The sequence below is a fragment of the Opisthocomus hoazin genome, chromosome 4 (assembly GCF_030867145.1).
Source record: "Opisthocomus hoazin isolate bOpiHoa1 chromosome 4, bOpiHoa1.hap1, whole genome shotgun sequence".
In the NCBI taxonomy this organism is placed as follows: domain Eukaryota; kingdom Metazoa; phylum Chordata; class Aves; order Opisthocomiformes; family Opisthocomidae; genus Opisthocomus; species Opisthocomus hoazin.
Window position 1 is genome coordinate 68,505,801 of NC_134417.1, and position 16,017 is coordinate 68,521,817.

Consider the following 16,017-nt stretch of genomic DNA (forward strand, 5'->3'; position numbering starts at 1 on the left):
AATTTGGTAAGAGAATGTAGTTTGTCTTTGTCAGAGTATGCTCACTACTCAGTTCAATGAGCAGAAGGAATTAAATAAAAACAGTTCTGTGGCATTTTTGTTTTCTTAACAACAACACAAAAGTGCCTATCATTCAGAAGTGTATTAATGTCAGTTCACAGAAAAAAAGGATGAAAAAAGATTTAATTAATTCAGGAGTTACAAAGCATTAAAGCAATAAGAGGGACAAACCAGGTGAATTCCGGCAAAAGACTGAACTGAATTAAATCTCTACATATGACATAAAAATGCAGCTAACTCAAAAGCTCAACCGTGCAATACATCTATCAAGGGCTAAAACTAACATAAAATTCTGTCTCTTATATTCCAGAACTGCTCATGAACCAAATCAACACAGGCAGTCTGTCAAGTCTTACGAAGTGACACTGCTATTGCTCTGATTACAATTATATTTCAGCTAATTTTTGAAGACTGTTTCCACTTTATAAGCTTCCAAGTTTTCTTCCCAAATAAAACATGATCAGCTAAAATCCAGCAAGTGCAAAACACAGCTTCATAGCTCTGACTAGATTTTTGTGTTTTATATACTTTCTTTGCTAGCAAAAAATACATACTTGACTTCTATATTATACCTCCAAACCAGGCTCTGATGGAATATTTCAAGCATTTAATAAAATTTTATATGTAAATTTTGGCTTCATTTACATATGGTCAATCCCATTATCTACAAACTGGCATCTAATAAGAGTCTGCAGTTACTTTGCTGCTATTAGTTTGTTTGCACTTCTGTTTGTAACAGAAGTTAACTAGGTTCTTCTCTTGAGCAACGCACTTCTGTTTATAAAAGAAGTGCACTGCTCAAGAGAAAAGCCTAATTAATTTTAGGTTTTTTACTTGTCTAGTGGCGATAAGATAAAAATAACAAAAATACAAAAATAAAAAATGATAATAAGCAGATCTTTTTCTGTGGGATGTCATCTTCAAATACAACTATGCATGCACTCTTCGCAAAAGTGTCCTGCACAAATGGAAATGTCTTTATTGTAAATGAAAGGACAAGCTCATAGTTCTTATAGGAGAACCTAAGACAAAAAATACAGACCCAGAAGGCAAAGCAACAGAGATTAGCTCATAATAAATATTTTTTAATAAAATTAGTCTCTATCCCTATTTTTTAATGCTACTTCTAGAATTAACACTATGCAGACAGCTCTGACATTATGACAGATTCCTACCTTTAAAGAAAACTTAACACTAACCTCTCTGCTTTGTTCTAATGTATTAGTCTATTTTACTTTGTTATTGAAGATCTGTGAATAAAAATTCTATCAAGACAAAAATATTATCCTCCAAGGAACGCAGCAACAAAATAAAAGCTGTCTATGTTCTGAAATTCACCAATGCTTAAGAGTTTTTAACTCCATCCATACAAGAATATAAATTCTTAGGTCATCTGTATTTTGGTGGAAGATTTAATCTTTTTCGCATGTTAAGAAGTGTTTCACACAAGATTTTTTTTCACTCTGAATTTAATATAAAAAAAAGTAATAATGTCTCTTTCAGATTTTAATCTACTCCCTCTGAAATAAATTTTCTTCCTTTCTAGTTTTGCTAAAGCCACTGAAATGCTGCAGCCAGTACTGGTGCTAATGACACGCTACATTTATGCTGTGTGAACTGACCAGCTACCGACTGTCCCTTGCACCACATTTTAGACACATGGCTTTGAAACCTGCACTTCTTTTCAGGTTATGTGTGTCCCAGCTATTAATAGTGTGTGAACTCATGTTGGATTATCTGTCCATGTAAAAAGAGGAGGATGCCTGGCAGGGTAACATTCTCCAGGAATAATAATTGGCTATGAAACCAACCCTATGCTCCCACCTGGAAACAGAGAAGCCTGTTGAGCTTCAGAACTAATCAAAATATCCTTCTGCTTACTACTACAGAGATCCTACCTATAGGGTAGGTGCTTATTGCACCTTTTTGCAGCTGCCAGTTACAAAGAGATAATGGTAGAAATGTTGGGTGGAAACAAAGCATTCAGCTACTGAAACAGTAAAGCTACTTCTAAAGAACAGATTGTCAGTATTGAACATATTTTCCTGATGTCAAAAAAAGATTATTAGATTTCCCCTATTGTAACACCTTACAGTTTTAATTGCTTCCTTAATATAGCTGCAAATACACTTAAAAAGATCACTTTAAAAGGAGTGCAACTTGAAAATTATCACCACCATATCATCAAATTCAGAATGAAGGTTCTATGTTTTTATCCATGTTTGTGTGGAACTAAGTTAGGGTCAAGAGGTAGCAGGCTCAATCTGAAATATGGGAAATTGCATTTCAACATAAGAAAAAATCTTCCCCCCCCCCCCCCCCCCCCCCTTTGACAGTGGTCAAATACTAGAACAGGCTGCCCAGAGAGGCTGTGGACATTCAAAACTTGAAGAGACACAGTCCTGGGCAACCTGCTCTACCTGACCCTGCTTTGAGCAGAAGGTAGGAAAAGATGATCTCCAGAGGTGCCTTCCAGCCTCAACTGTTTATGATTCTATGTTCTAAGTTAATATTTAAGCTTGTCTGCACAAACAGACATGTTATGATGAAATAAATTAATTTTGAGGATAATAACACAGCCTATTATTTTTAATAAGTCAGATAATGATAAGTGAGACAAAGTCAGGAAACAGAATCATAGTGATTGAGGTTGGAAAGGACCTCTGGAGGTCATCTTGTCCATAACTATCCAGAAGGCTGATAACATTCTAAAATTTGCAAAGAAATTGATCTAATTTATAATTTCTTTACTATTTCTTTACTTAATTAACAGGCAAGTGAGTGCAGAGTTCAACAACTCATCAAATAAGCTACTCACCTTCAGCTTTACTAAGCTCCAAAGCCAACTGCTCTCTGGCTTTGGTTTCTTCATGAAGACGTTCTTGCAGTTCTTCCTGATACTTGATAAATTCTGTGGCCTCTTGTTGCTTTTTGAAGGACTCTCGCATGAGTTCTGTCTGAGTAATTTTAGCATGTTCAAGCTACCACAGGAAAAAATTATGGAAGTTAGATAAACCAAGGGTCCAAGGGTCTTCTGATAAATAACTATTCTATTACTCCTATTTAATTAGCAGTTGCTTTACAGTGTGATAAGAAGTTTCACATAACTTCACTGGACATTCGAGAAGATCTTTACTGAACACACATATGCAGACTACAACAGGAAGATTGACTCAGTAAACAGGCTTTGTCAGTCTAGAGACCTCAATAAGCCACCTGGCTAAATCCGTGTCTTTGTTCCGGTAATTCCTGGTTTATGAGTTTATGCTAGATTCACCTTTATTTACGTATGAGTTTTGTGCTAAATGTGAGTAAGGTATCACCCACCATACACTTAGAATGGACAAAAAACATTGCATAAAACTGACAGAAGTTTTGATATAAATTAACACAACTGATGTTTCATCTCTTTTTTCTCCTTAAGATAAATGGGAACACCAGGAAAATGTGAATTTTGAATATACTGCACTTTTCAACCAACAAGGCAGTAAAACAATGCTTCTTCCAGCTGTGCCCCCCTAACAGAATTACTAAGGATTTTTTTAGTCTTCTCTGCTTGTCTGATGGGTCAATAGTTAATGCAATCTCACTACGTCACTAAACTACTGGAAAACCAGGACTGAAATACATAAAATTGTATACTTACTGCCAGTACTTTGGTTAGGTTATACATAACCAAAGTGATAATTTCAAAAGGAATGAAAATTAGAATTACAAAAGCAAAATAGCAAAGAAGGAACATCACTCTAATGTTAGAGGTTTTGATCACACACAGTGTTCATCTAAGGTAACAACAAACTGGAATCAATTACCAAGACGATCTCTACTTCTCAACTGTTAACATTTACAGCTTACATTCATCTCTCTGAGGGACACACAAATTGTCAGAGCTGAACCATGCATGAGTTCTTAGTGTGGCTTGTGTTCAAAATAAGACAACTTATTTTGAATCAGAACAACTTCATAAAATGAAACAACATATATTTCTTGTTCCTCTCCCTGCCTTTTTTTTTTTTTTGTCTTTTCCTGTTTAATATTATGGATATTGGCAGATATTTGTAAGGTAGCAACATCCGTGGCTTTGCTACGCTTTCTGTAAACGTATTCTTTCTCTCAATTTCTTCAAAAATAAAAGCTTTCTGACCATCTCCAGCTAAGTTCAAGAGTATGATTAACTTGCTTTAAAATCTCAGAAAAATGGGTTAGGAACATTTCATAGAACATGGCACACAAAATTATCCACCTCGAAATAAAATCACATTCTGAGAAAATGTCTGAATAATCAATCTATTCTCTTTTATAATGCACTGAATTTAAAGACTTGATTTTTTTTCTACAGCATTCCTTTCTAGATGGACATCATTACCGTGGACTACTTATTCTGACAGGATTTAAAGAAAGGTATAAATAATGCAGTTCAAAATCTGCACTGGTTTGAGATATGTTAAAAATCACAGCGTATATGATAGGTTTACTGTACACAGACAACCATAAAAATGGTTTACTCAAATGCATCAAATATTCCAACTAAAACTCAGAATAAAAATTATTCTCCAGTTATTTTCAGTAATGACAACTCAAGGTATTATTAAAAATATCAGACGGCAAAACCAAAGAGAAGCACAAACATGAAAACGAATTTTCAAGAACAAACATTTCTCCACGGGATCACTGGAAACCATTAGCAAGCTTGTGCTAGTTAAGGTCACTAGTCAGTGCAAGAAAGTTACAAAGTAACAATTTTAACTGACTGCAGTTGTGCCCCCTCCCCCCTGTAAATTATTCACAGTGAGAAAAATGTAATAAATACCACCGAACAGCTTTAAAAAGAGATCTCAAATCTCTATAATTCAATATATTTCTCTCTGCCAAATTTCTTTTGTTAGAAACGAACAGAGAGAATTGTATAATCAAAGCTTTTTCAGTGCCCATTAAAAATCTTTTAGGAAAAAAGCCTGTCAGCAGTATATAATAACTTTAACAACAGAGACAAGTTTGTATCATTTTTCACGGCATTCTCTTCTATTTAAGCTGGTTTAAAATACAATGTCTTTTAAAAATATTTATACTTACTGAATAGGGAGGTGTAGGCAAGGAGATTTTAGAGACAACTTTTAATATGTGTCCATTTTTTTTATGGCTGAAGTGAAAAATTGAAGTATTTACAACTACAGAATTATTCTCGTCCAAGTGTTCAGTGAAGGGAAAAGGATATGGTAAAGGCACACGAGATTCAACCTCATATATATCTTCTTCTTGGCCTTCAGTCCACAAATGACTAAACAAATTAGATGCCCAGTAGGTGCGGTAAGAATCCATTCCAAAAAATATTGCTGTTGCTGCCTTCTCAACTCTCACATGAGTATTTTGCACTAGCTAGGCTGGTTTTAGAAATTTCTAACAAGCATATGTAACAGAACATGTACACTTAACAGTCTGAAGACACGTATCAGCTCTGTTGGTGACAAACCTACTCAGAGCCAGCAGACCCCATCCTCAAGCAGAGTAATTCACGAGCAGAGTAATCCAAAATAGAGAGAGGTGCAAGAAAACTTTGAATAGTCACTCCTAAAAATCCTTCTTAGAGAAGTTTCACATGAAAAAGCAACAGAAATCTTCCAATAGCAGCTGGCAGGTAATTTCCAAGGCAAGGAAGCATAACTGTGTTTTGCCTGCACAGGTATCCTGCAGCAGACAAGTGAGCTAGCAGAACAGAAACTAAAAATTATTTTCCATCTCCACTACAGCAAATGAAAGAGAAATACAGGTATGTCATTATTGGCCTTCATTCTTGTTCTTGGAGCTAATCCAACAGGAAGAACTTTCTCATACTCTGCTAGCTTAAAGGCTTCCTGTTAGTATCTCCCAACAGAAAGAGTTCAGGGGCGGGGCCTGATTTATTTACCTGTACATAACACCAGCAGGTGGAATTTGAATTAATACGCCCACTACACGCCTTGCTCGAAAAGATTCAAACTGCACTTCAGGTCTGAAAGTTCATGTTCAGACAGGTCTCAAACAGTTACTTTGAAGATTCTGCCAAGTTTCTCTCACTCCTTTATTTTAAAAGATGAGTACATGTTCGTATGCACAACACAACTGAATAAGAGGAAAGGTTAAGAATCTTTTCTACCAGTCATTAGGTTTAGATTATTTGTTTCTAGCCTGCAGTATTTTAAAAAGCATTCAGTTTCTGAATATTTAAGAATAATTGTCAGGTCACCTACAAAACTGTGGTATATAAAGGAACTGTATATAATCCAATAAGCACACAACTGACATTCCAAAGCAGACAAGCCTGAATGCTTGCAAAGTACCTCTGCAGAACAGACAGAAAAGATGTCAATATTTATACTTAATACTGTGGAAAAATGTTCAAACAGATTAACATCTCATTTACTTCTAAAAAAACAGATATGATCATCAGGGACAAATCCAGGTTTGTGAAATTCATATTCATTAAAAACACAAGTGTGCATAGTGTTTGAGCCAAAACATAACTCTGTTACTGGTATTGACAAGGTCTCAGCTACAAAGTATTAAGTGAAAATAAACTTTCCTGATGAACTGAAAATAAATAAAAATAAGCTGCTTAGAATATACTGATTATTTTCAGTGGTATCATGAAAAGTAAATACTTACAGTAAAAATATTATTCACAAAAAGAAAATAATTTGAGCTATGTATAAAACCACTGCATTTAAAGATCAGCAGCAAAATGTTCGGAAAAAAGCGCCAAGTGGAATGGATAATTGACAATACTTTTTTAATTGCAGCACTAACATTCTTAATTACTGTAAAACTTAGAAGGTGTTTTTGTCTGTCTCATCTGTTCTTTAAATGCTAGATTTCCTACAAATGTGTAACTGTATTTCTTTTAAGAACTCCATATACTGGAGTATCTGTGTATCCTTTTTTATTATTATGTAATGCTAGGCCTTAAGCTGAAAAAAGACCTCAAAAAGCCAAACACCTCTTTTTAATTGAACTCACACTCAAAGAGAAGAAATCTGCTGCAGAATGAGTTTGCAAATAAATGCAATTAAGAAACTAATTTACAAGATCCACCAGACTACTTGTTTTAGTAAGCCAGAGGGGGGCTGCTGAACTTGTATTTAAATGATTTTTAAGTTCAGTAAGTCACAAAATTAGTCTTTTATATTTTTCTTTTTTTTAAAAAAAATATCAACTTCTTTTTAAAAGTATTTTTCAAAAGCAATAAACACTTCAATGCTTAAAACTTTTAATGTACCAGACAGCTGAATTTTCACATTACTTTCATCATCATACTTTTTTCTCCTTCATTTCTAATAGTTATGATTTACACATTTTACACCCAGAGATATGAAAGCAATGACTTTTAAAGTAATATAATTACTAGGTTTACTAATAGATGGGTCTGTAGCAGAAAACACACTGTGTCCTTTGAATTCTAGTCTCAGATTAAAGAGGTGTCTCTAAAGACCAAGTTCTTCAAGAGAGACTGACTTAAAAAGCTACAGTGAGATACTTTCAAATTGAGATGTCCATCATCCAAAAGCGAAGCACATCATGCAAGCAGTGTGATTTGAACTGACTGAGATAGGTATATAGCTCCCATTTCAACTAACAGGGAAGTACTCCAGAAAGCAACTAACATCCCACCATGCAAAGTACTCCCTATAGCAAACGGAAAGGAGTACCCATACACTGTCTCTTTTTTGGAGACTATTCATGAGTCATGTACCTCCCATAAACACCAGAGAGCTGGAGCACAGACTCCTTTTCTAATAGCAAGGTGGATGTGTGCTTAACCTGCCATGTTTAAATCATAGTTGGAAGAGATAGTAGGAGAGCTCCAACTTTTCAGCAAGCCAATTGACGAAAATGTTTGTCAAGAGAACAGAGCACAGGTCCCCTTAATCCTCCTTCTTCACAAGGGCCAGCTCAATGTGCCCTGACACCTCCTGTCTCATCTCTGGATTGCAGCAGAATGCAGATGACCCGTATGAGCAATGAAAGAATGCCCTAGATTGATAAACATGCCCAAATTCAGGCTTCCTCTGCAGTCCAAAGCAGATTTCTAACATGAATCTAAATTAATCAGTAAAGTCACGCTGGAGCAGACTTTTTTGGGTGCTGGGAACCTGAAGTATCGTTTCAGCTTTCAAAGTAAGCCTACAGGTTTTAGGCTTATGAAGACACATTTATGAGAAAAACAAAACAAAACAAAAAAATTGAGACACAAAATTCAAAATGCTCCACTATTAGATCACCTTACCTGATTTGCAGTTTCATTGATAGCTTCCAGAAGCTTTTCAACAGCTGCTTGTAGTCGAGAAGTAATATTGAGAATGAGTTCTTCATTTTCAGGATCTATTTCTACCCCACTTTCTGCAAGATGTTGGCTCAGTAGTCCTTCATCCGTTGCTCCTGACCACATGTTAATATCATCATCTCCCATACTACTACCATGATATGAGGAACAGGATTCTGGAAAAACAATAGTTACCTTTTCACACAGACTTTTATCACCTCAAAACATGAAAAACTGTACATCTGAGTTCTGATTAGAAAGACAAGTCATAAAGCTATTAAAATATTTGTATTGGTCACAAAGACAGAAAGGGAAATACTGCATACTAAAACCTGCACAAACAAGATACACAATGTGTCAACTAAAAATAAGCAGAAGGGAAAGAGAAAAGGAGATACTAACAGAGAATATTTTAGACATCCTTTCAATACACTTTTCTGAGGCTCATCTTTAAACCTTTGTTACTATCAGAAACCCTTACTACTTTGAATAACTTGCAATAATGACTTGCAAGATAATCTTTAAAATACAACCAGGTAAAAAAAAAAGCAACAGACTGTCAGTCCCTGTTTCACCAATGCCAGCTCTGTTAGTGTGCATTAATACAAAACTGTTCAAGTTAGTGATTCAAAAACACAGACTCAAGTAAAGGGAGAGACACGCACATAATTCAGACAACTTCCCAGGTCAGACTAGAATACAGAACATCAAAACTCAGCACTCTTATTAGTGAACTGAAAATTGATTAAAATGGGTAGCTGAACAAATCAAGTACAGTGCAGGGGGACTGCAACTGTCCCCTACTGATGGGCCACCTGGCACCTGCCTACTTCTCAGTCTTCTGATGTCTGATTCAGTTTAAGGGCATCATCCATTCTGTCTGAAAAGCAGGAGACACAACGTTTGCCTATGGTATTAAACCAACAGCAATCCATCTAGAACACAGTAAGTTTGTCATATGTATAATTCAGGGCTGTATTTAAGTAAGACAAGTGAAAGCAAACTCCTGAGATGCTTTAAAATCACACTTTCAGTATGAAATAACGATACAGTAGTACCTCACGATGGTAGATAAGTATATATTTTTTTAAAAATGAAGAAGTGTCATGTCACTAGGCTGTTAAAATATCAGAAATAAATGTCTTGTGAAAGCTTTTAAAATTACAATTTATTTTAATGAAGTATATTTTTGAAACACGTTTAAAATAAAATAAAAATACCTTATTTTTGGGAAACAGCAGTATGACTACATGAGTTAAGAACAGTCAATGCCTGTTTAGCCATAAAGTTGCAAAGCTGTGTTATCTTTGAATTTAAGTTCCTGGTTACTCCATGAATTGTGACTGCTGAACTGGAACAGTTTGTTTAGTTACAGACAATGAAAAGAAATTATAATAGGTCAATTTCACAAATTGCCTTTAAAAATGTAGTTAGTACTCTTGTTGGATACAATTTCCTTATACTTGCTTTTGGCTTCTTAACCAGGCATGCAAACAACATTAGAAATATGAGGTCTCTTGTTGATGTTTGAATCTAGCAAGAAAGTCAGATTCTAGTTTTCAATTTTTTTTTGTTTTGTTTTTTTTTTTAAACAAGTTGCAACACGATAAACCACCTGTTTTACTTACTATACTTTTATACCTGCAAATATTCTGAAAATAACCTATCTACACATTTATTTTGTTATGGATGCAGCTGTATATATGACCCATAGACAACAAACTATTCTACACCAATTTTAATTTAGAAAGGTTTTGTATTGTTCAGCTAGTAATTACTAAAATTTTAAAATGCAGATGTATTTAGTAATTTTTTTCCTTCTACTTATATCATTACTGTTTCATATCTCCTTTTAGATGTGTGGGATAGAATTTTGCAAAATCTTTTCACGCTCCAAAGAGAAAAAACAGAAGCACACTATATGCATGAATGGAATGGATAACCAGATGAATAGAATATACATTCACATGGCACCTTTCACCTACACGGGATTTCACAGCACTTTTGAATATTGCACTTTGGAACTTCAGCCACAAACTACTGTAGTGGAGTCACCCTAGCAGTGGCTGGCAGTCGTTTTCTGCCAGTACACTAAATATTTGCAATGGATTTGTACAACATAAAGGCTTTCCCACAAGATCCTCATATTGCACCGCCCTACAGTGTAAGGAAGGCTGCAAAATGAACAATTTCATATTTTTTATTCAACAGCATTCTGATTTCTCGCCACCCAAATTTGGGTGGTCTCTGGGTGTCTCCAAATACCAATAGTGATGCAGAAGCTTTAATATCCTCAGAGTAGAAAGGACCTTCATTTAAGATGGACATCCAGCAGCATAAGTATTTCCAAATGCTGTGCCAAAGTGCTGGTTAAAGACCTTGTTGAAGGAAAATAAATTCCCTACAGAGCCACCGACAGACTTACTGCAGCACCTGATGGTCTCTGGAGGCCACCCATCTCAAGTACTGACCAGGCAAGACCCTGCTCAGCTTCAGAGATCTCACAAAATAAAAGCACACAGTACAGTAGCACAGCTATAAACAAGATAAAACAATGACATATTAGTTATTGCACAATCTAATTCTTTCTTGATGGAGTGCAAAGTATCTATGTAATGTTCCTGTTTTCCCTCTCAGGCTTAACCCGTAATTCATATTCTATAACCCTTATATTTTAGTAAATTATGTGCTTCAAAAGTACAGCTGAATTGTGCAATGACGAGTGTATGTCAAATACAAAAATAAACATAACACAAAACTGCAGAAATTTGCAGTCTGTTGCAAAATAATCGAAACTTCTGGCTGTCTGGAAACTTTTAGAGAAAATCTTCAAAACATTGATGCCTGCTTGGAATGTAATCTTTTAAACACCAGGTCTAAAATATGTCTCTTACATTAACAGTATCACCAATATTATTACTTTTGACCAGAACAGTATAATTTGGCCCCCAAGAACTCATAACAAGACTTTAAACTCTTGTTTTGCTTATGTCAATTCTTCTGTAATTTGCTTCCATTTCTTCCGGATAAATACAAAACAAATCTATTTTAAAATATAATTTTGTTATATGAAAAATTTCAGAACAAAACATCATAATTGACCTGAAATATAACTATAGAAAATGAGAAAAGAAAAAGAGAGCTGTCGCCTAAAGTATAATTTTGCACATGGAAACTTTACTACTCTCAAAGATAAATAAGGAAAACCAAAAAGTATTATACTGTAGGGTTGGCAACTCAAATAGAAAAAACAACGGCAAATGACAAATGTAGATGCCCATGTAATTATTTCTACAAAGTGGCACTTAAGAACAGGAGTTCACGTTAAACGTCTTTGCAACTGCAAAGTGGAAAATCTCTGTATCTTTTTCCCCTGAAAATATCCTCAGTACACAGCATCTTCGTACAGCCTCTTTCCAGAAGATTTTCAGTGGTGGAAGCAAGAAATAGAAATGTTGTGAAGTCTTGTTAACTGCCCCTGGCAGTAGAACGCCTAACTCCCATTTTACTACTCTTTATAATGCTGCTCAGTCTCTCACCCCAACTGAACTGAAACAAAAGTCTCTGTCCCTCAATTTTCTTTTTCAGTCAACACAAAATAATAAATAGAATATAACTGGCCCAAGTAAAATGCCTTCTCCTTGCACAACCTCTCTCCTTGTAACAAAACACCAAACCCACAAAGGTTCATATGGTTTCCTTTGCCACGAAGCTTGCAGTTCAGCATGTCAGACGTCACGGCCCACCAAGTCTTAAGAACAGTGTTTAATTACACAGTGCTTATCCAGAAGTTTCAGATAGAGAAGTTTTTTATGAGCTGCCAACTGACATTTATGAAGCAATACATATTTTCATGTAGAGCTAGTATCTCAGTTTACTCCTGGGATTCCACTGAGGAATTAAGGTTAGTGGGTACACGCTGAAATCAAAAAAATCAGTTTTATGGCGGTTAAGTGCATAAAGCTATTTACCACCTTGTTTCTGGCACACTGTTTGGAAGCAAAGAGCCCAGAAAGTAGGTAAGAGGGTCTAATGTTCAAGGAATGCCATAACTGCAGAGGCTTCTCCAGAGCAACCTGCCTTACTGCAGTCCTTCTACCCCAGGTAACAACATCTGAGGGAGGAGAACAGCAAAGCCTGCTGGCTCTGTCACGATGAGTCCTGGCCCAAATCTTCAGATGTAATTAACTCACCAGATTACTCTGCACAAATGTTATTCACCACCAATATGTTTTACAACTGAAATTTGAACTTTACTCACTCTGCAAGAAATAAAATCCTGTGTTAGCCATTAACCTAGGCAAAATCCCAGATAAACCCCTCTATGCTTTATAAATCAGATTGTGGTTGTAAGTATATGACCTTCACGATCCAGCTTTTAAAAATGCTGAAACTCAGCAAAACCAGTAAGCTGAGTTTTGCTTGTCAGTAACTATGGATTACGTTCAGAAGATCAGAGAGAATTCACTTTATTAAACACATTACTTTTTCTATTTTGTTATTAGAATTTTACTGGTACAAATTTATTCCTACAGATTTCCTAAGTAATTAAGAAGGAAGATCTGTTTTGCTAGATATTAGAAAATACAGTAACATGCACAGGTTAAAATACATGCCCGTGCAGATTAAGCATGCATGAGAGTAACGAAGGGCAACAATCATGTCCTAGCACTTTGTACATACAGTGATGTATTTATTATCTGAGAAAAGGGAGCAATACTCTTAGCAAATGAGAATGAGGGAGAAAAGCAACAGTACGTGTTCTCTGAATTGGCATGATATAACTATGAGCCAGGTTCAGTAGCGCCACCATACATGTAACTGTGACAACCTGTGATCACTGCCTTCATAACCAGAACAAGTTTTTATCTCTTTCGGCAATGTATGTTGTGAAAATCACAATACTTTTTTACACACCTCAGACTACACAATGAGAACACAAGGAAGACAAAGAATAATTTAAAACTATCTCAGAAAACAAAAGGAGATGGCGGTAAACTTAGAGCCTGGTCATTGCTCCTTATACCACTTAGCTAGGACACTGCGTGCAAAACAGTTGCCAGTGGTTGAAGATACTTTTAACTGCTTTAACATAAGAAAACTCTATCCCCAAAGTAAAGTGCAAGAATACTTCATTTTGAAAGAAGCGATTCCTTCAATTGTAGTAGCAGATGTTCTCAGCCTTTAAAGTCTACTGGACAAGCACCAAAAATTAAGGCCAAAAGCTTAGTTATCCAATCTAAACCTTGGGGAGAAAGGCAAAGCCTCAGAAGTCTGAGTTTCCAAAAAATAATTTTCCTCACAATTAAATACAGTGACATGTGCAGAAAACAAAAGTTATGAGTTTTTTTTAATGAAACACCAGTACAAGCACCAAAGTGTTGTTAACTTGAAGAATTCAAGAATTCTTAGACTGCAGCTGCACACATTTCACCGTAGATAACCTTTTCAGTAATCAACTGAGAGAGAGAGTACTGTGCCACAAAGTCATACATCCATTCTTAACTTGCTCCAAGGCTTAATGTGACCTATATTTAAAGCCAGAGGGAATCAATAATATTTAATAATCTACATTTTGAATGAAAGAAGTAAAGTTCATCTTTATTTACCATTCATATTATTACTCTGTGGTAGATACTTTTTAAATACTGAAATGTAGTATTTGACTTCCAGTCTTTTTTCTCATTCACAGTAGTTAAAATTCCAGCCAAATGAGATGCATAATGTGCTTCAGGCTGAGCTGATCTGTTGTACATTGCCTCCCTATAAGATCCAGGACAAACGCAAACAACCTTAACGGCACCTAAATTGTATCTAAATGGCAATATGATTGAATACCTATTCTTGTTCAAAAGGGAAATGTACAGACACTATCCTAGTACAACCACAAGAAATTAAACAGAGCCTGGGAGAGTTCTTAGACACTGGTAAGCAACTAGCTACAACATTAAAATGCTCCTTTAGGCTTGTGCCAGCTAGCACTCCTCCAAACAGCTGATGCGCAAGTCTTGGTGGTTACAAAGTCCCTGGAGCTGTTTCCGAAAGGCTATTTGCAAGCAACCACCCTCTTTAGAGGGCTAAAGAAGTCCACAAGCATATACATACAGGCTGTCCCATGCCAGCTGGCCTCAGTGACCAGCAACATCCCTACGTACATTAAGTGCACTAGTAGATATAGAGCCTTTGGCACTAGTCCCCATTCCCCAAACATACAGAGGAAGGTGTAAAGTTGGTAGAAGATGCCATGGAGCTAAGTTTCATTCTTTGTCTTTGCCTTCTTCAACAGGAACATATTTATTTTTCATATTTCTCAACCACCTTCCCATTCTGTTGCAGGCTTTACAACAGGACCCTAGATAGAAGTCGTAACTGGCTTGGAGCATGACCCAGATGTCTCCCGAAATGCTGTCTCTTCAGCAGAGATGTTATATGCATTCAAATGACAAATAGATAAAAAAAAAGTTTATTTTTAATTAAAAATTTCAAAACTAAGCTTATTGAAATATATAATAAAAGTATGCAAATGCTACTTGTTATGAAATAGAAAACCATACAATCGGTACCTTTTTCATATCCCACACGGATACACGGTTTTACTGAATCCTCTGTCTCTGTGTCCCATCCAGCTGGTTTGGAAGGCTGGACTTTCCCAGACCAATCCAGTAACCCAAGAACATGGTGACCAATTGTCTCCTCCATCGCTACAGTTGTCTTCACAACTTCTAAAACAATCTTCATGAGTTTTTCATTAGCCTTCTGAAAAACATGCCTGCAGGACAGAAACTAATCAGTCCTTTGATTTTCCCCTGCTTTCAAAGTGTTTTTTATGCCCTGTACACCCTCACAACCAGGAAAGATTTGCAGCTGAAACACTAAAAATAAGCTTTTTTTTTGAAGACTAAAACCCACATCATATACATAAATATTAAAAGCACATTTGTGCTAAATGTTAGTTCTTTTTATAAAAATATGTAAAAAGTCAAATTATTTATCAGTATTTCTACTTCTATCTTGGTATTTTATCTAGTTATTCTTTCCAAACAGAGGTCTACATTTGCCTGGTATTCATTATAAACTTACTCTTTTCTCAAAGTGACAGTTAAAAAGATTGTTCCTCTAAGCAGATCAAAAAAGTTACAAAACAGTCAGAAGGTGTTATCAAATACAACAATCATATTCATATAAACTTATTTCATATATGTACACCCAATGCGTATACAAATACATGTGTATAAATGACGTATATAATTCTATACGTGTGTAATACGAAAGATATAGCAAAATAGGCTAAGATTTGTCTCACCCTCTATGCTGTTACATAGTTAGGCTTTAAAGAAAATGAGACATCGTTTAATCTAAAGCATGTAAACTTAGAAATATGGTTATCTAGAACAAAAAATCATCAGTCAGAATAAAGCTTATAAATATTAACAACAAGAACTTCTCAAAATTTTTTTAAAAAATAATGTTTTCTTAACAGTTCTAAGCACCTTTCTTTCGAAAGAAGAGCTGAAGATGTTTCATCAGGCTTTCTTCCTCCCTCTTCATCCCCAAAGGTCTGCTCTCTCACATTGTTTTGGTTTTCATTTTCATTCTGAGTAAGTTTTTGCAGAGGGAGAGAAGACAAAAAAGACAGAAATCCTGTCATGCTAGAATCAACA

General features: G+C 35.6%; 1 protein-coding gene across 7 annotated transcripts in view; it reads right to left on the reverse strand.

The window, feature by feature from the left end:
• Positions 1-16,017, reverse strand: part of AKAP9 (A-kinase anchoring protein 9) — a 119,995-nt gene that overhangs the window by 39,077 nt on the left and 64,901 nt on the right. For all 7 annotated transcript variants that reach the window (XM_075419359.1, XM_075419358.1, XM_075419357.1 and 4 more), the window contains 4 exons: positions 15,847-15,950; positions 14,920-15,125; positions 8,321-8,532; positions 2,879-3,041 (listed from right to left, as the gene is read on the reverse strand). In XM_075419359.1, coding sequence (XP_075275474.1) covers positions 2,879-3,041; positions 8,321-8,532; positions 14,920-15,125; positions 15,847-15,950 — 685 coding nt within the window. The remainder of the gene's footprint in view (positions 1-2,878; positions 3,042-8,320; positions 8,533-14,919; positions 15,126-15,846; positions 15,951-16,017) is intronic.